This window comes from Cervus elaphus, chromosome 10 (assembly GCF_910594005.1).
Source record: "Cervus elaphus chromosome 10, mCerEla1.1, whole genome shotgun sequence".
NCBI lineage: Eukaryota > Metazoa > Chordata > Mammalia > Artiodactyla > Cervidae > Cervus > Cervus elaphus.
The window spans coordinates 35,134,979-35,156,271 of NC_057824.1; the positions used below are offsets into that span (position 1 = coordinate 35,134,979).

General features: G+C 52.7%; 1 protein-coding gene across 2 annotated transcripts in view; it reads left to right on the plus strand.

Moving 5' to 3' along the window:
- Window positions 1-15,586, plus strand: part of SCNN1B (sodium channel epithelial 1 subunit beta) — a 74,510-nt gene extending 58,924 nt beyond the window's left edge. For both annotated transcript variants that reach the window (XM_043914515.1, XM_043914514.1), the window contains exons 5-13: window positions 5,812-5,915; window positions 8,154-8,317; window positions 8,601-8,708; window positions 11,141-11,258; window positions 11,948-12,023; window positions 12,113-12,170; window positions 12,829-12,890; window positions 14,071-14,146; window positions 14,751-15,586. In XM_043914515.1, the coding sequence (XP_043770450.1) occupies window positions 5,812-5,915; window positions 8,154-8,317; window positions 8,601-8,708; window positions 11,141-11,258; window positions 11,948-12,023; window positions 12,113-12,170; window positions 12,829-12,890; window positions 14,071-14,146; window positions 14,751-15,131 (1,147 nt within the window). In that variant the 3' untranslated portion in view covers window positions 15,132-15,586. The remainder of the gene's footprint in view (window positions 1-5,811; window positions 5,916-8,153; window positions 8,318-8,600; window positions 8,709-11,140; window positions 11,259-11,947; window positions 12,024-12,112; window positions 12,171-12,828; window positions 12,891-14,070; window positions 14,147-14,750) is intronic.
- Window positions 15,587-21,293: the final 5,707 nt, after the last annotated feature.

The following is a 21,293-nucleotide window of genomic DNA, read 5'->3' on the forward strand; positions in this document are numbered from 1 at the left end:
TGTCTTCTCCTTTTGTTTGTTTATTCAATCATTTATTTATACTAGTATGGACTCTTGTATATTTGGGTTGTAATCCAATACCACACTATTTATTTTATTACTCAAAATTTTCCAGTGTTGGCCACTGAGAGCTCCTTCAGTTGGCTCCTGTGTCCCTTCAATGTGTCCTCATCCACTTATTTATTGTTTTAGTACTTCCTTACTTTCTGACACTAAAAGATGCCCCAGTCCTAGAATCAGCCATTTCTCTGAGAAGGTCCAGCACTTTTATTGGAGAATGGGATTTAGAAACCAATCTCTAGGCACATATGGCTTCCCTCATAGCTCAGTTGGTAAAGAATCTGCCTGCAATGCAGGAGACCCCGGTTCGATTCCTGGGTCAAGGGAGATCCCCTGAAGCAAGGGATAGGCTACCCACTCCAGTATTCTGGAGAATCCCACGGACTCTGTATTCCATGGGGTTGCAAAGAGTCGGACACGACTGAGCAACTTTCACTTTCACTTTTTCAGGCACATGTGTGTTGTTGTTGCTTCGGGAATTTGTCCACTGGTTTCTCCCTTCCCCAAACCCTACTACCCAGTACCACTGTCGTACGGCTCCCAGCTAGGACCCTCCGTCTCTCTGTCTTTGTGGGAAGCTTGCTGGTCTCTGTCATCACGCCTCACCTCTGTTCCAGGGAAGGTTTTGGGAGGGAAACGCCTAGCTCTGGAGCCAGAGTCGGCCAGTACTGGGAGCAGCCTCTCCAGGTAAAGAACATTTATCAACAAGCAAATAGTTGGCAAGCCTCAGAGTGCAACCCGGGACAGGAGGGGATCTGGCCGCACCCAGAGCCACCTCCCGCTCCTGGGCGGTAGGTGTCTGAGGCAGCTCCTCGGGAACATCGCGTGCCCACGTCCCAGGAGCGGGGTCTCTCCTTCCAGAGCCGGCGCCCAGCTGCAACTGGTTTTCCCCACTCAGTTCCTCCCTTGTGGCTGCAGCCCTGATCCCACCCGGGAGAGAGACTCCACGGTGCCCGCCCAAAGCAGTTTCTTCCCTCTGGGCCTTCGGTGTCCTCCCCACCCTCACCCCCACCCCCAGCCTGGGCTGCCCTTCGTCCACCCCGCACCTGCAAAGCTCGGCCACCTCTTACTCATCCTTCAAGTCTCAGCTCAGGCCTCATCTCCTCCAGGAACCCTCCCCTGACCCACTCCCCACCCCCAAGTCCACTCTTCCAGGCTTATCTCTGTTGCTACTCTTATCACATATTATAATTTACCCAACAAATATTTACTGAGTGTCTGTCTATCAAGTGCCAGGCTCTGAGGATCGGGGGTGAATTTGTTCAGTAGTTCAGTGTGCTCAGCTCCCAACCCTCACCTCAGTCCTTTTGGGTGGGTACTGTTGTTACCCTGGTGTTACGGGGCAGAAACAAGGCCCAGAGAGGTGAAATGGCTTCCCCCAAGCTCACCAGCGAGTAACTGGCAGAGGCAGAATTCAAATTCAGGCAGGCTGGCTCCCAAGCCTGAGCCCTTCGCTTTTAGGGTCTTTCTCCCTCCAGACAGACTGCTGTCCTCCCTGGGATTATTTTCTAAAGCAAGAGGCCGCTGATGAGCAATTAAGTCAAGAAGATGAGTTCAGCTTCTGATGCATGCCAGCATGGGAATGTTGTCGTTATTGTTGTTGAGTTGCTAAGTTGTGCCCGACTCTTTGCGACCCCATGGACCCGCCAGACTGCTCTGTCCATGGGATTTCCCAGGCAAGAATACTGGAGTGGGTTGCCATTTCCTTCTCCAGGGGATCTTCCTGACCCACATCTCCTGCATTGGCAGGTGGATTCTTTACCACTGAGCCACCAGGGAAATAAGCAGGTGGAAATGGTCAAGTGACTGGGAGGTGACTTTGCATAGGGAGGTTAGGGGACATCTCCGGGCAGATGAAACCTGAAGGAGGAGGAGAAACCAGACACTTGAAGATCTACTCAGAGAATATTCCAGGCACAAGGAGCAGTGGGCCTTGAATTTGAAGACAACATGGAGTGTCTCGAGTATAATGAACAAGGGGGAAGAAGCCAAGTGGGGCATTTGCATTTTATTCTGAGATCAGCAAGGAGCTTCTGGAAGGTTCTAACAGGGGTGTGCCACGGGCTGATTCACAATTTTTTTTTTGAATGTGGACTATCTTTAAAGTTTTTATTGAATTTGTTACCCTATTGCTTTTTTTGGCTGCAAGGCATGTGAGATCTTAGCTCTTCAACCAGGGATAGAACCCACACCCCCTGCATCGGAAGGCAGAGTCCTGACCACTGGACCACAGGGAAGCCCATGATTCACAGTTTAAACAGTTGCCCTGACCACTGTGCAGGAGGAAGATTGTAAGGGAGCAGGAGTGGAGGCAGAGGCTCCTACAGGAATCGGGGTCGGGGGAGCTGGCGGCCCTGGACCAGGGTGGGAGCCTTAGAGGTGGAGGAGGCAGGCAGGAAGGAGAATTGCCATGAGCCCACTCTGTGGTCTCCCCCAACGCCATGAGCTTCAAGGGCAGGACTGTCTTGCTGGCCTCCATGTCCCGAGCCCAGTGCATGACTCAGTAAGAGTTGGGTGAGAAATGCAGTTTGTCTTTGACGGAGGACACCTCAGCTCAGAGGCTGAGGAAGCCGCTCACGTGCATGTCAGGCAGAGTCAGCTCCTAGATCAGGTTTCACGACCTGCCCTGGACCCACCTGATTCGGCTAGCACAGAGGGTGAGACCAAAGAGACAGGAAATGGTTTCCTAATCCGAACATGGGGACAAATACCTGCTGACCTCACGGGGTTACTGCGAGAATTAAAAGAAAGAACATACACAGAAATCTTCAGCATAGCCCGGGGAAATTTGCTCAGTAAATGCTGTGGAACAGAAAGCTTAGAAAGTGTAGCATTTTAGGTATGTTTCTACAGTATCTGATGCACCAAGCCCCATTCCCTCCTGTTCTTAATAAAATAACAGAAAGCCATATAAAAACATCCAAAGACATTTTAAATGCTAGTTCCATTTAAAAAAAAAAAAATATTTGTTTATTTAGCTCCATGGGTTTTAGTTGTGGCACTCAGGATCTTAAATCTTTGTTGCTGCATGCGGGATCCTTAGTCTCAGGATGCAGGATCTTTTCATTGTGGCATGCAAACTCTTAGTTGCATCATGTGGGATCTAGTTCCTTGACCAGGGTTTGAACCCAGGCTCCCTGCATTGGGAGTGTGGAGTCTTAACCACTGGACCACCAGGGAAGTCCCCTTAAATGCTGTTTCCTATGGAGACTTGAAATTGGGCTTCCCAGGTGGCGCTAGTGGTAAACAACCCACCTGCTAATGCAGGAGACTTAAGAGACGTGGGTTCCATCTTAACCCCTGGGTTGGGAAGATCCCCTGGAGAAGGGAATGGCAACGCACTCCAGTATTCTTGCCTGGACAATTCCAAGGATAGAGGAGCCTGGCAGGCTGCAGTCCATGGGGTGACACAGAGTCGAACACAACTGAAGCGGCTAGGCACACACGGAGACTTGAGAACATACACGTAGACAGGACAGGGTGTGAGGAACTCACATGGACCCACCACCCAGATCCAATAAGTGCGATTCTCATCCTGTTAAAACAAATCCCAGACATCATATCCTTTCATCTATATGGTGTATAGAATGTATCTTCAAAGAGAAAGACTTTTGACAGAAGCACAATACCGTTTCGCCCCCTTAAAAAGAAATGATCGGTGATTCCTCATTACCCTCATCTGTCCAGTGGTGTTCAGTCTGGTGAGTGTCAGACTTTTTTGTTTGCTTGTTTGAGTGAGGATCCAATTAAAGTCCACAGGTTGGGGATAGAACCAAGTCTTTGAAGCTGCTTTCAATCTGAAGGTTACCTCCCTTTCCCTGTCTCATAATTTATTTGTTGAAAACACTGGGCTATTTATTTTCTGGAGTCTGGATTTTGCAGATTGACTTTCTGCGGTGTCTTTGAACTTGTTCCTCTGTCTCCAGTATTTGCTGTAAATGGTAGTTAGAGACAGATGTTCGACCCTGTTCACGGCTGGGTGTTGTGGTTGTTTTGTTTGTTGGCAAGGCCACTTCCTGGGCAGCCTGTGCCCTTCCATCGGGACACAGCATTGGTCACCACTGGTGCACGTTGCCCGAAACCCCCAAAATCAGGGGAACAAAATGATGACCCTCTAATTGTATCACTCGCTCTTCAGTTACTAGCTTGATGAAACCAGAACTTAACAGCTATTTTACAACAAAAAAAAGTCAGTTGCAGGAAGCCATAGATTAAAAGAGATTTAAAAGGCATATCAACCAATCACATGTCAATGTCATTTGGATCCTAATTTAAACCAATAAATTGTAAAACCAAAATTGACCTCTATGAGACAATATAAATTGAATGTATAATAATATTAAGGAATTTTTATCAGTTATGTTTAACCTGGTAATAGCAGTGTTTTAGCAGTTCTTATGGGAACTCCCCTGGTGGTCCAATGGTTAAGAATCCATCTTCCAATGCAGGGGTGTGGGTTCTCTAGAGGGGAACTAAGATCTCAACTAGAGAGCCTGTGCACCATAACTAGAGAAGCCTGCACCAAAAAAAAAAGTTCTTACTTATATAGAGATGTTTACAAATAAAATTGTAATATCTGAGATTACCTTCAGTAGGAGTAGGTAGAGATGAAACAGCTGACTGTAGGGGATTGTTGAAGCTGGTGGTGGCCTTTGTCCGCTCAACTTTTTTATGTTTGAAAAGTTCCATACAGAAAAAAACTGAACGAAATTATTTGAAACTAATATTATACTGTCACTTTTCTGTGACACACAAACTGGATGGTTTAATGCAACAGAAATGTGTTCTTCCACAGAGGAAGCTTGAAGTCAGAAATCAAGGTGTTAGCAGGACCAGGCTCCCTCCCAAGTCTCCAGGGGACAGTCCTTTCCTGCTGCTTCTAGCATATTGCCGGGGGCCGGGGGTGGGGGGGGGGAGCTCCAGTGTTCCTTGACTTCTGTCTTTGTACCTTTCAGTCTCCGCCTCTGTCTTCAAGTGACCTTCTCCTCTGTGTCTCCTCTTCTGACTCTTTGAGGACACTTGTGGGTGGATTTAGGGCCCACGTGATAAAACCAGTTAATCTCACCTCAAAATCCTTAACTGTACCTGCAAAGATCCCTTCTCCAAATAAGGTCACATTCACAGGTCCCTGGGGTTAGGAGGTGGCATCTCTTTTCGGGGGTCACCATTTAAATGACCACATGGCTTACAAGACCCTGTATGTGAGACAGCTGAAAGCATCAAAGAAGCTTCTTTTTCAGGTCTCAAAATAATAATAATAATAATAATAATAATAATAACCCTCAGGGCAGATGTTTTTTATGAAACTTTTGTTTCACTTTTATATATGTACACATTTTATGTATGTGTATATGTTTGTTGGATTGTGATGTAAAATGTATTTTTAGATCAAAAAAGTTTGCAGGCCACTGTAGTTAAATTACACTGGCAAATAAAAGCACAAATTAACCTCAAAAAAAAAAAAAAGAAAGAAAAGAAACTTCTTTTTCATACTTCGTGACTAAGCCAGAGAGCCTGGCTCCTATCCCTCCACCCCCTCTTTCCCAAGAGAGTCTGGGAATCTCCTCTCTGGTGGGTGTATGGCTGCAGGGGAATGGACAGAATGACCTGTCGCTCACCTCTCTGTTCCTGAGCCTCTCTGAGCAGTAATCTACCAGCTCCCCGCTGCCACACATCCAGGGGTGGTAGTGGGGGTGGCATCAGCTGGGATGGGGATGGGCCCTGGCCTCCAGCTGACAGTGTTTCTTTCAGGAACTTCACGCCTATCTTCCACCCTGATTATGGCAACTGTTACATCTTCAACTGGGGCATGACGGAGAAGGCCCTCCCTTCAGCCAACCCCGGAACTGAGTTTGGTAAGTCTGCCCTGGAGCCAGAGCCATGAGGTTTTAAATCCTATCATGTGAGGATGAAAGACCAAATTGCCATCAGCCAGGTGGCACAGTGGTAAAGAATCCACCTGCTCTGTGCAGGAGATGTAGGAGGCTTGCGGGTTCAATCCCTGGGTTGGGAAGAGCCCCTGGAGTAGGAAATGGCAACCCACTCTAATATCCTTGCCTGGAGAATCTCATGGACAGAGGAGGCTGGCGGGCTACAGTCCATGGGGTCGCAAAGAGTCAGGCACGATTGAGTGATCACCAAGTACACACACCATCAGCTGTTGAGGGACAGGACCGACGTTAGCCAGAGGCCGGCATGCAGAGGTGCAGCGTCTACTGGGTATCCCGGGGCAGGGCCAGGTGCCTTCTCAGCTGTCCTCCAACCCAAAGCGCAAAAATCCCTGGGTAGTGAGTGACTGGTGCACCCCTTCTGCTGATGAGCAAAGCGAGGAAGCAGTGGCTGAGAGCACAGGCTTCTGTGACCAGGTGGAATTCCAGCCCCACCATTTACCCCCGGGTGATGCTGAACAGAGACTTAACTTCTTGAAGCTCTCGTTTCCCCATATTGCACAGAGCAGAGCATATGGTACAGACCCCATCGCGTCATCCTGGCCTAAGGCAGGTAGGCCTCTGAGAACAGAGCAAGTGGCCTTGCCCCTGAGCCTGGCCAGCTGCAAACTCTCACTAAATGCAGATGTTCTAAGAAGTTTTAAGTGACTTTCCCATGATCACACAGTTAGCCTGGGGCAGAGCCCTTACTCTCAGCCTCGTTTCTATGCAGTTCGTGAGAGACAGAAGGTGAAGCAGTAAACAGAAGTGAGGAAGAGGCAAGTGGTTGATGGCAGAAGCTGCTCGTCTTGGGAGCAGCTGGTGGACTCAGCATGTGTGCCAGGCCTTGGGGAGCAAATCCTTCCTCCCCACCCTTAGGTTCTGAGCTCCCCAGCCAGCAAAAGGCAAGTGTCATTCAGCAACTGTCAGAGCTGCTGATCTAGAGGGGTGTGGGTAGGCTGCCAATGCTTCACCCACCCCTGAGCCCCTGAGGACACTGGGTATCACAGAGATGCCAGCTAGCTCACTCTGTAGTGATGAATGATGATTAAGATCAAGGCTGCCTGTAGAAGTCCAGCAACTTCCACTTCCTCACTGAGTGACCTATGACAAGGTCCCGTACTCTCTTTGGGCCTCAGTTTCCTCATCTGTAAAATGGGGACAATAATTGTACCTATCTCATATGCCTCTTACAAGCCCCAGTGGGATCATGTAAATAAAGCCCTGAGCCCAGCACTCAGCATGCAGCAAATAAATGCTCAATAAATGCTAAGCTTCTTGTCCTGCCCAGTCCTTTCTTCTTCTTGTATGTGTCCACAGTCGTGTCCAACTGTTTGTGACCCCGTGGACTGTAGCCCGCCAGGCTCCCCTGGCCGTGGAAACTTCCAGGCAAGAATACTGGAGTGGGTTGCCATTTCCCAACGCAGGAATCTTCCCAACGCAGGGGTCAACCTGCATCTCTTGCATCTCCTGCATTGGCAGGCGGGTTCTTTACCACTGGCACTCCATGAGAAGCATCCCCTGCCATGATTCATAAAATACTGGGTCTGGTCTCCACCTTCAAGAAGAGAACAGTGGAGTGGGGAAGGAAGACAGGTAATAAAAGAAAAATTTCAAAAGTGAGACAGGTACTTGGAAGGCGAGTTCCAGGGTGAGGAGAGTGTATGACAGAGATCCCGAGACCCAGTCTAGGTAGTCAGGGAAGGCTTCTGGAGGAAGTGATACTTGGACTGAGCCCTGAAGGAAGAGCAGGAGTTTCTAGGTGCAAGGTGAGGCTGGAGACAGCATTCCAAAGAGAAGACAGCCTGACGAAGGCCCAGCAGTCAGAAGGTGCATGGCAGCTGAGGGGGTGAGCAGAGAGAAAGAGGCCCCTGGAGACGAGAGGCGAGGCCGCCTGGCCTGCAGCCTTAGACCTTCCTGCCGTGTGGAAGAGACCATGGAGTGGGGACGGGGCAGGCGGGGCCCAGAGCGGAGACCGTGCTGGCTTAGACTAGGGAGGGGGCCTCAGAGAAGGCAAGAAGTCTGGGTTTGCGTAAAGTGGGGCCAGCTTCCTGCATAGACCCTGGCCCTCTCTTGGCTGGCGGGGGCTGGGCCCAGTGGGTGGAGGGTCTGCCCTCAGCCTTGGGGAGCCAGCTCAGGCTGCCCTCCACCCCGTCTTCCCCTCAGGCCTAAAGCTGATCCTGGACATGGGCCAGGAAGACTACGTGCCCTTCCTCACGTCCACGGCCGGCGCCCGGCTGATGCTTCACGAGCAGAGGTCGTACCCCTTCATCAAGGAAGAGGGCATCTACGCCATGGCAGGGATGGAGACATCCATCGGGGTGCTCGTGGTAGGCCTGCAGCCCGTCTGCCTAGCACCCACCTCCCAGGGCCTGAGAGGAGGGGATCTGGGCATCCCCAAGCCCTGGACCTCCTCACCATTCACTCCTGCCTCACCTTCTGCCTGGAACCCCAGCGGGCCCCACGCTTGGGGGAAGATGAGTGCCCCCCACTCCTGGCTCCTGCTGGGGTGTTAGCCCTCCAGTCCCTCCGAGCACCTCCTAGACCTGCTGGCTGGATGGGAGGGGGGAACAGAGGGGGCTTCCTCGGGGTGACCAGGGGTCTCTCACACAGGACAAGCTGCAGCGCAAGGGCAAGCCGTACAGCCAGTGCACCAAGAACGGCTCTGACGTCCCCATCCCAAACCTCTACAGCAGCTACAACACGACCTACTCCATCCAGGTGGGAGGACTGTGGCCTGAGGCCCGAGGTCTCTGGGAAAGCTGGTCCCGGCAAGGCTGGCTCTGCTGGATCTGTGGGACCACAAGGTTCCCTGGAGGCTAGGGAACCAGCCTAGTCCTGGTTCTTACCAGGGCCCAGGGCTGGCCACTTCTTGTCCTTGCTTGGCAGGTGTGGCCTTGGGGTCTTGTTCTGAGGTTTCCCAAAAGAGGTTTTGTGTGTATTAAGGGTTTACATGGATTAAACCATCATTTGATCCTTTCACTACCCATATGAGGCAATAATATTCTAATAATAATTGCTAATTATTGTTAGTGTATATTAATATGCTAGTAACAGCATTTATTGTCTATACTATTTATTATAATATACCATTATTATTATAATAGACTAATAACAGTAGGCTTATGTGCTAGGCAGGCACCGTTCCATGTGCTTTACATATATATATATATATATATATATATAAATAATTTAATCCTTATAGCAATGCCAAGATATAGACGCTATTATTAAGAATAAGGAAATTGGGGTTTATAGACCCTAGTCCAAATGCCTCATCAGTGTTCCTAAGTCCCTCTTTGTATCTGGCCTTAATCCCCTTTGCTGCAGCTAGGATTTACTTACCTCTTACCCTGATCTCCAAGGTCAGCCCACGAGGCCTGGCCTCAGACCTGGCCCCAGAGGAGAGGACAAACTGACTCTTCGCAAAGGTGACCTAAGTGACCGCTCACAGTGACACCTTCTCTCCCAGTCCAGCCTGCCTTGTGGATGAGGACCCTGAGGATGGCTAGGGGGCAGCCTAGGGCCTAGCTCCGTGTCTGAGAGCCCCGAGCAGGGCGTGGTTTTCCCTTTCGTCTTAGTCACTGGAATCCACCGTCCCCCCTGCCCACCCACCCCGCCCACTCTGTCCAGCACCCCTCACTCCGACCCTCCTATCTGGAGGAGCTTCTGCCTGCGATGGAGAACTTGAGGCGTCTTCAAGCCTCTGGAGGGACAGATGGACAGACAAGGCAGCACAGCGGGGTGGGGAGCACAGAGAAGGTGGCCACAAAGGCCTCAGGCCCCAGCCCTGGAGACCCCACTCCAGAGAAACCCCAGATCTCGTTTTGTCCAGGGCCATCACCAGTCTGAACAGAGACCTTGGCAAAGCCCCAGGCCCTGGTCGGGCACTCTGCCTGCCAGCCCTGGCCCCACCCTTGGCCCCCACCCTGGAGAGGGCCCCTACCTTCCAGGTGAGACAGTGAGGTCTGGGTGAATATCAGGCACTTGGCCCAGGTCAGAGCTCCCTGCTGACCCACTGCCCCCAATCTCGCCCCAGACCCCCTCCTCCCGGCTGTGCCATTTCATCTGCCACACACCCCCTGCCCACCCCACCTTCCTTCCGCAAGGAGCCTGCAGGGTCACAGGGGAGAACAGAGCACTGGATGCAATGGCCTGGGAAGCAGCAGGCAGGAGAGCGGGGGAGGGGATGGGAGCATCTTGGCAAGGGTGGGAGCGGGAAGCCCTCCAGAGGTGGACTTGGGAAGCCGGGCAGGAGAGCCGGGACGAGCGGCTGCTTCCGTTCTGCAAGTGCCCAACGGCATGCTGACCTCCCCGCCTTAGACACAGGAGCAACAGGGGTAAACTGAGGCTCGGAAGCGAGGGCTGGCCCCAGGACACATAGCTCGTGTCTGAGTGGACTGAAACCAGGTTGGAATGACCCGAAAACCCAGAAAGAATAGATTCATCTCATCCAGCCTCAAGGGGCCTGGTCCACTCCCCCACCTTCCCTCACCGCCCACCAGGGGACATTCCATAGAAGGTCACTCCCTGTCCATCGCTCTGAGCACTCGGATCACCCTCCTCACCTTCCCTGAGTGTTTCCCTCCAGTGTTTCCCTCCAGGAAGGAGGACAGAATGAGCTTGCCTGCTTTCTCTTCTGGGTCCTTCCACGTAAATGGCTTGGAAGGCTGCTGGCAGCCTTGTAACAAGAGCTATCTACGAGTCAGCTGTTTTTGCTGTTGGGGGGAGACGGTGGACACATTTGGGATCTTAGTTCCCTGACCAGGGATCGAACCCACACCCCCTGCCATGGAATCACAGGGTCCTAACCACTGGCCGGCCAGGGAAGTCCCCGAGAAACAGCTTTAGGGTTGGAACAAGCCTCCTCTCCCCGTGTCATCTGTGGGCCCAGCCTCAGAGAGCTGGGTTCTGGCTTGAGTCCTTCTGTGGGGACAGAGCCAGGGAAGGACTGCCACCTCCCACCTCGGGGGGTAGCGGGGAGGAAGCTTAGCCACCTCACCACCCTTCTCCACGGGAGGGGCACCTCCTCGGCTCCCCCAGCCCCCCCCCGGCCTGGGCATCCAGCTGCCTGGGCCCCGTGCCCCTGGGGCTGAGGTGGGGACATCACTTTCAAGTCTGCCTTCTCTCTGCCCCTTCCCACCCGCCCCCAGGCCTGTATCCGCTCCTGCTTTCAGGAGCACATGATTCGGGAATGTGGTTGTGGCCACTACCTGTACCCGCTGCCCCACAAGAGGAAATACTGCAACAACCAGGAGTTCCCGGACTGGGGTGAGCGGGGAGCGCCCCCGGGGACCGGCCCCCCCAGCCCGCTGGGCCTCTGCCCACAAAGGCTGTGACTGCAAGCGGGGGGTGGGGGGCTCCACCGTCCACGGGCCCTCTCGCCCTGGCTCCCCCCACCCCCAGCTCCCCGATGCCTTTAAGTGTACGCATGAAACGCGTAAGTTCGGGAGAGAGTTTGTCCTTGGGACCTGAAGTCACCGGAAGGGGAGCCCCTTCTGGGCTCACACTGAGCCGGAGTCGTCCAAACACCGATGGATGTTGTCAGTGGCAGAGGGGGCCCCACCACCTCTTAAAAATCTAACAACATGTGTGGACAGGAGGGGAGAACTTTATCCCTTCCAATGCCCATCCCTCCCCACGTGACCCGCTGGCCCTAGCCCGCCCCCCGCCAGGCTCAGGGGTGACAGGTGGAGGGAAAGCTGCCCTGATCCTCCTGAGCTGGGGCTGGGGTGTTGGGGAGGGGATCCCTCTGGCCAGCCTGGGGCCAAATGGTTGGAGAAGGGGCACCCAGGGTGGGTGATTTTCCGTAATGAGGGGAGTTTGGATCGAGACAACGCTCCCCACTCAACCTAACCACAGGCCTTAGGTGGCTCAGGGCCAGGAGATCAGAGGGCGGCCAGAGGTTCAAAGCAGAAAGCCTGGCTCAAAATCTCTCCCCCCCACCCCCTCCCACCCAGCCCATTGCTACTCGGCCCTGCGCATCAGCATGGCGCAGAGGGAGGCCTGCATCTACGCCTGTAAGGAGTCCTGCAAGTGAGTCCACCTGGAGAGGGGATGGGCGGGGGCGGGAGTGGGGGGCAGGGCGGGCGGGGACAGTGACGATGGGCTGCCGTCTCTTCCAGTGACACTCAGTACAAGATGACCATCTCCATGGCCGTCTGGCCTTCTGAGGCCTCTGAGGTGAGACAGGGGAGCAGCCAAGCTCCTGGCCGCCCAGCTTCGGATGGGAGACAGGTGTGGATGGGAGGCAGCTGTGGCCGGAGGTCTGCAGGCTGTTTGGAACTTTAGAGGGGAATTCCTCCCACCTTCCACTCCCTCCCCTTCACCCGTGTCCCCCAAGGACTGTGCTGGGGACACGGCAGTGAATGGGACAGACCGTCCTTTGCCCTTCCGGAGCTTACTTTCCAGCTGCAGAGAAAGATGATATACAGAAATAAGATCATTTCCAGGGGCTATGTAGGGAGTAAACCAGATGCCAAAAGGGTAACTGGGGGAAAGCACTTTAGACAGGGTGTTCAGGGAAGACCGCCTCCTCCCCACCTCTCTAAAAAGGTGTATATGAGTTAAAACTGGAGGATGGGGCTGAGCCAGCCTGCGCAGGTCTGGGGAGGATCTGGGTGGAGGAAACAGCAAGTGCGAAGGCCTGCGGTGGGAAAAAACTGAAGCAGGGAGGCCAGGCCTATGGGGCAGAGCCTGGAGACCCAGTGCCTTTCCCCTCTCTCCCTGGGCACACACATGGTCCCCAGGGCTGTGGTCTGCCTCCCACGGGTAGCAGGGCCCATGCCTGGGAGTGGATGCTGTAGGCACCGTTGTTCTCAGCTGCCTTTTTGGGTTCCAGGACTGGATTTTCCACGTCTTGTCTCAGGAGCGGGACCAAAGCAGCAATATTACCTTGAGCAGGTGAGCTCAGAGTCTGGACGGGCCAGGGAGGGCAGGGAAGAGGAGGAACCGGAGTCTCAGGGGAGGGGCTTGGACACAGGGCAGCTGCTCAGACGCCTTCTCACACTGGTCAGATCCAGAAGCAAGCCTAGAGGGGGAAGTACTGGGAGTGAGAGAGAGGCCAGCGGCAGGGTTGGGGGGGGCTGCTCAGAGCCTACTGTTTCCTAAAGGACAACCTGTTCATTCATCCATCCACCCCTCCGGTCCTTTCATCCTTGAACCCGTCCACCCATCTACCCATCATCCATCCTTCCAATCATCTCCCCATCCTTCTATCCATTCACATCCATCCATCCATTCACGCTCCATCATCCATCCTTCCATTCTTCCACTCATCCGTCTACCCACCCAACCTCCATCCATTCATGCATCTTTCCATCCATTCAACACAAGCAGGCATTGAGCACAAGAAAGACAGGAGCTTTCATTCTATCAGGAACTTCAAATCTAGAAATACATGAACAGGGCTTTGGTGGTGGGAGTCTGCACAGTACCCTTTCTCAGGGAGCCCAGCAGGGAAGAAGGCGTCTTCTTCCTGAGAGATAAGGGAGGTCTGTATAGGGAGGTGACCCTTGAGCTAATCCCCTAAGGAGGAGGAGTAACTGTTTAGACAAATAGGAAGAGGCACTAATGTCCCAGCAGAAGGCTGGAGGTATGAGAGAGCATCACCTTTCTGAGGACCATCAGGTGTAAGGGGGGGAAGCCCTCTTGGCCACACTTCTCTGCCCCGGGTCCCCTGACAGTGGGCCAAGGCCTAGGACTCTCTGTCAAGTCTATTGTACTGGGAGTGGCCAAGCGGAGCTCAGAGCTGATCCTCAGGACTGTCTTGGCCCACAGGTCCTTTGGAGAGCTGGTTCAGAAAGGGGTGCACGGAAGGGGTGCTGGGCAGAGGTGCCTTTTGTGGCCCCAAGGCCTAGAGGGGCCCTTCCTGGTTCTTGTTTGAACTCTCCACTCCTGGGAGTGGGCACATGAGAAGCTTGAGCCAGAGGAGGGTACCTTTCCTCTGTGTGTGTGTGTGTGTGTGTGTGTGTGTGTGAAGCTTGAGCCAGAGGAGGGTACCTTTCCTCTGTGTGTGTGTGTGTGTGTGTGTGTGTGTGTGTCTTGGGGAGAGGGCACCAGTTCCCTTTGCTGCCTCCTGCAGGAAGGGGATCGTCAAGCTCAACATCTACTTCCAAGAATTCAACTATCGCACCATTGAAGAGTCAGCAGCCAATAACGTGAGTCTGGGGGCTCCTGACACCTCAGCCCTGCCTGCCGCACCTCCATCCTGCAGCCTGAGGGTGGGGAGGGTCCAGAGCCCAGCGGAGGAATTAGGAGGGTCCCTTGTCGTTTATGGGTTTCCCTGGTGGCTCAGATGGTAAAAGCATATGCCTGCAATGCGGGAGACCCAGGTTTGATCCCTGGGTCTGGAAGATCCCCTGGAGAAGGAACTGGCAGCCCACTCCAATATTCTTGCCTGGAACATCCCATGGACAGAGGAGCCTGGCAGGCTATGGTCAGTGGGGTCGCAGAGTCGGATAAGACTGAGAGACTAACGCTACTTACTTACTTGTTTAGTCCCTCAGTCGTGTTCAATATTTTTGCAACCCAGTGGAGTGGGACGCAATACTGACAGACAGATTCTTCACTGCTGAACCACCAGGGAAGCAGGAAGGTCCCATAGGCACTCCCAGATTACTCCCTAGGCTGAGATGATCACCTTTTCTCCCCTTCCGGCCACCAACTCACCTCTCAGGAAGCCATGAGGTTGGGCTTGAGGCAGAGATCTGTGGCCCAACCCCCCCCACCCCGGCCAGACCCTCACCCCCCTGCTCCCTGCAGATTGTCTGGCTGCTCTCAAACCTGGGCGGACAGTTCGGCTTCTGGATGGGGGGCTCGGTGCTCTGCCTCATCGAGTTCGGGGAGATCATCATCGACTTCGTGTGGATCACCATCATCAAGCTGGTGGCCCTCGCCAAGAGCGTGCGGCAGAAGCGGGCCCAGGCTCGCTACGAGGGCCCGCCGCCCACCGTGGCCGAGCTGGTGGAGGCGCACACCAACTTTGGCTTCCAGCCGGACTCAGCCACGCCCGGCCCTGACGCAGGGGCCTACCCGCATGAGCAGAATCCGCCCATCCCGGGCACCCCACCCCCCAACTACGACTCCTTGCGCCTGCAGCCGCTGGATGTCATCGAGTCTGACAGCGAGGGTGATGCCATCTAGAGCCTGCCCTGCCCCTCCCTGCAGGCCAAGAATTCGAACCTGAGCAGCTGAGACATCGCCCAAGGCCAGAGTCCAGGTCCCTCCACAGAGAGGCCGGCAACTCTTGGCCAGCCCCAGGCTGAGGGCTCCGAGGGGTCACGGTGCTGGTATGGATATGGGAACTGTGTTCCTGCCCACACCCTCAACCTGACCTGACCCTTGGCCTGGGATCCGCGACCCAAAGCACTGTCCCCTGGAGGCAGGGCACTTCCCTCCCAGTGACAGTCACCGTCTGCCCCAGAGATGAAGGCAGGCAAGCACACTGTGCCCTTTGACCCCAGAAGGAGCCTTCTTTTCCTCCTGCCTCAGCTGGCCTGGTGAATGGGTTGAGTGAAGGTAGAGTTGGTGGAAAGCAGGCATCAGGGTCTTGCCAGGTGGCACATGTTTTGTTCTGGAAAATAAAAGTGGAAAACATAGAGTCTAGATTTCCTCTTTGTCGGGCTGAGCATCCAGAGCGCCCTGATGCATCTCTTGGAGGGTAGAAGGGCATCAGTGCTAACTTGAGAACAGAGACATGGCCAAGGAGAGGCCCAAGCTGGTGATTAAGTTTCCTTCAAGTCGTCCCTGAAACAGTGACTTTATGCCTTTTTCAATGTTGTCCAACTTATTTCTTTGGGTTTCCAGAACTGAGAGAGCGAGGGAAGGAGGTAAGGTGGGATAAATACTTAAAACTAAAAACTGGCTTAATCACAAGCATCTCCAGCAGCTCAAATGATGTCTGTTCTCTCTGCCTTCCCAGGCAGGCTCGGCTTATATTATAGCAGCAAAGGGCCATTTGCAACTGCAAACTCACATCTCCAGGTTAGCAAACCCAGCTAGGAGGGAGCCTCTCTTTCCCAATTGTCTCAGCAAGCTCCCAGGCTGACTCTCATTGGTCACTGAGTAGGTCACATGCCTGCCTCTGAACCAATCAGTGTGCCCCGTTGGTAGGCTGCTGGAATTAATCAGACCCTGCCAATACCTAAGGCCCCTTGGCCCCTCCGCAGAACCACATGGTCTGAGGGTGATGGGGACATGGTTCCTAGGGGTGCCAGATAAAATATAGGCCACCAAGTTAAACTGGAACTTTTTTTTTTTTAATTTGGCTGCCTGGGTCTTTGTTGCTGCATGCAGGCTTGCTCTAGTTTTGGCAAGCAGGGCTACTCCTCATTATGGTGCATGGGCTTCTCATTGCAGTGGCTTCTCTTGTTATGGAGCATCAGGTCTAGGGTGAGCAGGCTTCAGTAGTTGTGGCTCAAGGGCTCCAGAGCACAGGCAGTGTAGTTGCCTGTTGGTGCACTAGCTTAGTTGCCCTGTGGTGTGTGGGATCTTCCCGGACCAGGGATCGAACTGGTGTCCCTTCATTACAAGCAGATTCTTAACCAATGAACCACCAGGGAAGCCTGAAATTGGAACTTTAGATAGGCAAATTAATTTTTTAGTAGACATCCATGTAATATTGGGGGCATGTGGTACTAGTATAATCAAGAAAACAAACCAGTCAATCCTAAAGGAAGTCAACCCTGAATACTTATTGGAAGGACTGGTGCTGAAGCTCCAATATCTTGGCCACCTGATGCAAACAGACGACTCACTGGAAAAGACCCTGATTCTGGGAAAGATTAAAAACAAAAGAAGAGGGAAGCAGAGGATGAGATGGTTGGATAGCATCACCAACTCACTGGATATGAACTTGAGCAAACTCTGGGAGATAGTGAGGGACAGGGAGGCCTGGCATGCTGCAATCCAGGGGGTTGCTAAGAGTCGGACATGTCTTAGCAGCCGATAACAACAACATTATACTAATAAATCATTGTTTTTCTGAAATTCAAACTTAACTGAGCTTCCTGTGTTTTTAATTGCTAAAGATGGCAACACATAGCCTGGTGGGCTACAGCCCATTGGATCGCAAAAGAGTCAGACACGACTTAGTGACTAAACAACAACATGGCAATGCTGTCGGCCTCCCAAAGAGGAATCAGGAGCCATTATCAACGAAGGATGGGATCTGGCAGCTGCGGACAGTTCACCACTGCAGGGCCCTGCTGTCAGCTGCCAGCCCTGGTGGTGAATGAGTGCTGGCTTCAAAGCCTGGGACCAGGGCGTCTCAGCCCTGCTGGTCTAGAACACCAGAGTCCTTGGCCTGAAAGGCAAACAAGCTGTGCTCCCTTTAAGTGCCCACAATGGCACCTGTGGAGGAAGGAGGTGCCACTCCAGTCAAAGGCAGCATTGCTAGGGATTGAGTGGGGCGGGTCTGGGGGAAGCCAGGTTTCCCAGCTCAGAGCCAGACCGAGTCTGCAGGCTGGAGTCAACAATTCTTGGTAATTATCACACTTCCTACCATGACTAGGACTTTTATTATTAGCAGTGGTAGTTGTCACCACACTCAATATTATTTGTTGTTGTCTTTAAACAATGACTGTATTGTATCAAACATTTACCGCATGCCAGGCACCAGGCCAACTGTATACTTTGTAAGTCTTATTTCATTGAATTCTCATAACCACTGAGAAATATGATCATCCCATTTTATAAGTAAATAAATTGAGGCTTGGAGAGGTAAGTTACTAGACTAGATTGCTATTACCCTAAGTGACAAGGGCAAGACTCCAGCCTCATCCTGTTGCTGCTATGAGAATACCAGTGATCATTAGAACAGTAGTTCCTCAGAGGAGCCCAGGGCTTTCATATTTATTATCTCATCTGACACTATGGGGCAGAGCAATGATTATTATCTAACTCCTTTTACCAGCCTTTTGGTCACAAGTTAATTTGAACTTGAGCTAAAAAGGGAATTCATTGGTTCTTGTAATTAAAGTCCAGGGATTTCAGGCAAGGCTGTATCCAGGGGTTTACCTCAATCTAGTGATTTCTCCAGCTACTGGCTTTATTATCTTCTGTGCTGACATCTGTTTTACATAGTTTCTTTCCATGAGCTTTTCTTTCCCTTTTAGTCCCAGACTCATTCCCTCAGCTCAGCAACACAATAGGAAGAAAATTTTCCTAGCAAAAATTTTGAGAATGAGGCTCATTTGGATCAGCCTGGGCCACATGCTAATCCTGAACCAATCACTGCAACTGAGGATGGGAGATGCTACCTGGCCTGCCCAGGGTGGGGGTCTATGGCAGATAGTCCCTTACAGACTCCTGTGAAAGGTTTTGCCCAGAGACACGTGGAAGCAAGAGTGGGAGGAGCTTCCAGCCCCCAGAGCTGCTTGTAGAAAAGGACCAGGCTGACATGGGCATCAGGTGCTATCCTCTCCTGGGGAGTACTGAGGGCTGGAGTAAAGATGGATGATGGCCCCACCTCTGAAAGCAGGCTCTGAGTCAGCAGACGGGCATTACGCTCTCCTCCGGATCTAGAAGGAAGAAGGGCTATCCTATTCTAGCCCTTCAGAGCCTGAAAAATTAGTCGAGCAGTTCCAAAATTGCCCAGGAATAGCATTCTGTAATTCCTACCACTATCCCCAGTGGGAAAGTAAATTACAGATGCTGGAGAACTATGGAATTAGCATCTATTATACACCTACCCTGTGCTGTTAGTGATAGTCATCCAGTCACGTCTCTTCAGGACCTCATGGACAGCAGCCCGCCAGGCTCCTCTGTCCATGAAATTCCCTAGGCAAGAATTCTGGAGTGGGTTGCCATTCCCTCCTCCAGAGGATCTTCCCCACCCAGGCATCGAACCTGGGTCTCCTGCATTGCAGGCAGATTCTTCACTTCTGAGCCACCAGGGAAGCTCTTCATCTTATCTTAAGCACTCTTCAAATAACCCTATGAGTTAGGTACCATTCTGACCCTTGTTTTCCAGATTTGGAAACAAGGCTCAGAGAGGTGAATGACTTTCCCAAGGTCACACAGCTGGATGGTGGCAAAGCTGGAACCAAGCCCGAGCCTGTCTTAGCGGTGCTCACCGACACTGGCAGAGGTCCCTGCAAAGAGGTTTCCACTTCAAAGCAGCACTTTCCATGTTCCAGGTCTCCAGCTCCCACTTCGAGGGAGGAGCCAGGCTTGATCCCTGTGATCCACCACGTGAGAAACCAAAATATTTCTCTTGGTGCGAGCTTGCAGCTGATGCTCTTTCAGGGCCAGCCAAACTGTTTCCAACCATGTGGGGAACAGAGGGTGTGGGAATCCCCAGGAGACAGACCCAGAGGGAGACCCGGCCCTGGCAGCCTGGTGGGGCTGTTTCAGAGGCCGAGGTCACAGCGGTGCCCCTCCCAGGGGGCTGGCACGGGCAGGCTGAGCTGGGTGGGATTAGGTGGAGCTGGCGCCTCTGGGCTCCCAGCCCTGCACATGGCCGCTGAGTGACTCTGGGCAAGCCCCTTAGAGCTCTCCAACCCGCAGTTCCTTTGTGTCTGAAATATTCCCGGGCTCCACGGGAATGTGAGGCAATGGCTAGGAGACAAGGAAAGCCCACCCAGGCTCAGAACACGGCGCAGTTCACTTCCAAAGGAGCCTGTGAGAGACTCGGCTGCCTCCCCTTCTCCCCATGTGTTCAGGCAGCAAGAAATGCTGCGTGGTCTAAGCCAGGGTTTCTCTACCAGAGGTGGTTTTGTCTCCTGAACCATGTCTGGAGACACTGTTGGTTGTCACAACTAGGGCATCTGGTGGGTGCAGGCCAGTGATGCTGCTCAACACCCCCACAGTGCACAGGACACCCCACAACCGAGCTGTCCAGCCTGGCGGACGTCGGTCCTGCTCCTGTGCTCCCAGCCTTGCTTGCAGCCGGGGAGATGCCTGGTGACCCAACATGGCCATGAGGCCTGGGAGGAAATCACGGGTGGGGCTCTGGGAAGGCCCCTGCCTCCCCAGTGGAAGGGATAGAACTGCTGTTCGGCCACCCCCCTCTCTGCCTCCTTCCTCTCTGAATGCAGATGCTGTGCCTAGTTGCGGGAGGATGAGGCACCAGGCCTGTAGGGGAACGTCAAGATCACAGAGAGGCTGGTCCTGACTCGGTCCAGCCGCTAAATCAGTACCCATCAGTTCAGTTCAGTTCAGTCGCTCAGTCGTGTCCGACTCTTCGCGACCCCATTAATTGCAGCACGCCAGGCCTCCCTATCCATCACCAACTCCCGGAGTTTACTCACACTGATGTCCATCGAGTTGGTGATGCCATCCAGCCATCTCATCGTCTGTCGTCCCCTTCTCCTCCTGCCCCCAACCCCTCCCAGCATCAGGGTCTTTTCCAATGAGTCAACTCTTCGCATGAGGTGGCCAAAGTACTGGAGTTTCAGCTTCAGCATCAGTCCTTCCAATGTACACCCAGGACTGATCTCCTTGAGGATGGACTGGTTGGATCTCCTTGCAGTCCTAGGGACTCTCAAGAGTCTTCTCCAACACCACAATTCAAAATCATCAATTTTTCAGCGCTCAGCTTTCTTCACAGTCCAACTCTCACATCCATACATGACCACTGGAAAAACCATAGCCTTGACCAGACGGACCTTTGTTGCCCATAGCCACCACCATTTGACTCTCTGTTACTAGCGAAAATCAATTCTTATTTAAGTCACTCAAATTACATTATTCTGTTACTTATAGAGAACTAAAATCTTAACAGATACAGAAGCTATTGACAAGAAAAAAAAAAAAAAAACCTGATAGAGGGCTTCCTGGTGGCTCAGTGGTAAAGAATCTGCCTTCCAGTGCAGAAGACTCGAGTTCAATCCCTGAGCCAGGAAGATCCCTCATGCCACATAGCAACTAAGCCCGTGAGCCACAACTACTGAGGCTGTGCTCGAAAACTCAGCAACCACCACTACTGAACCTACGTGCAGCAACTACTAAAGCCCCGTGGTCTAGAGCCTGTGCTCTGCAACAAGAGACACCACCGCAGTGAGAGGCCTGAGCACTGCAACGAAGAGTAGCCGCCGCTTGCTGCAACTACAGAAAAGCCCACGTGCAGCAACGGGGATTTTCAGTCAAAAGTTAATTAAAAAAAAAAAGAAAAAAACCTGACAGAATCTACATCACCTGGCAGGTTTTTTGAAAAAGAGAAAGTCAAAGTCCTTACCTTTACCATGCAGGACCTGCTATGATCTGCCCCTCTTCCCTCCCTGACCTTATCTCCAGCTTCCCACTTCCCACTGCCGACCGTGGACATGCCCAGGGCCTGGTCCGCCTTTGCCCTCAGCCTGAGCA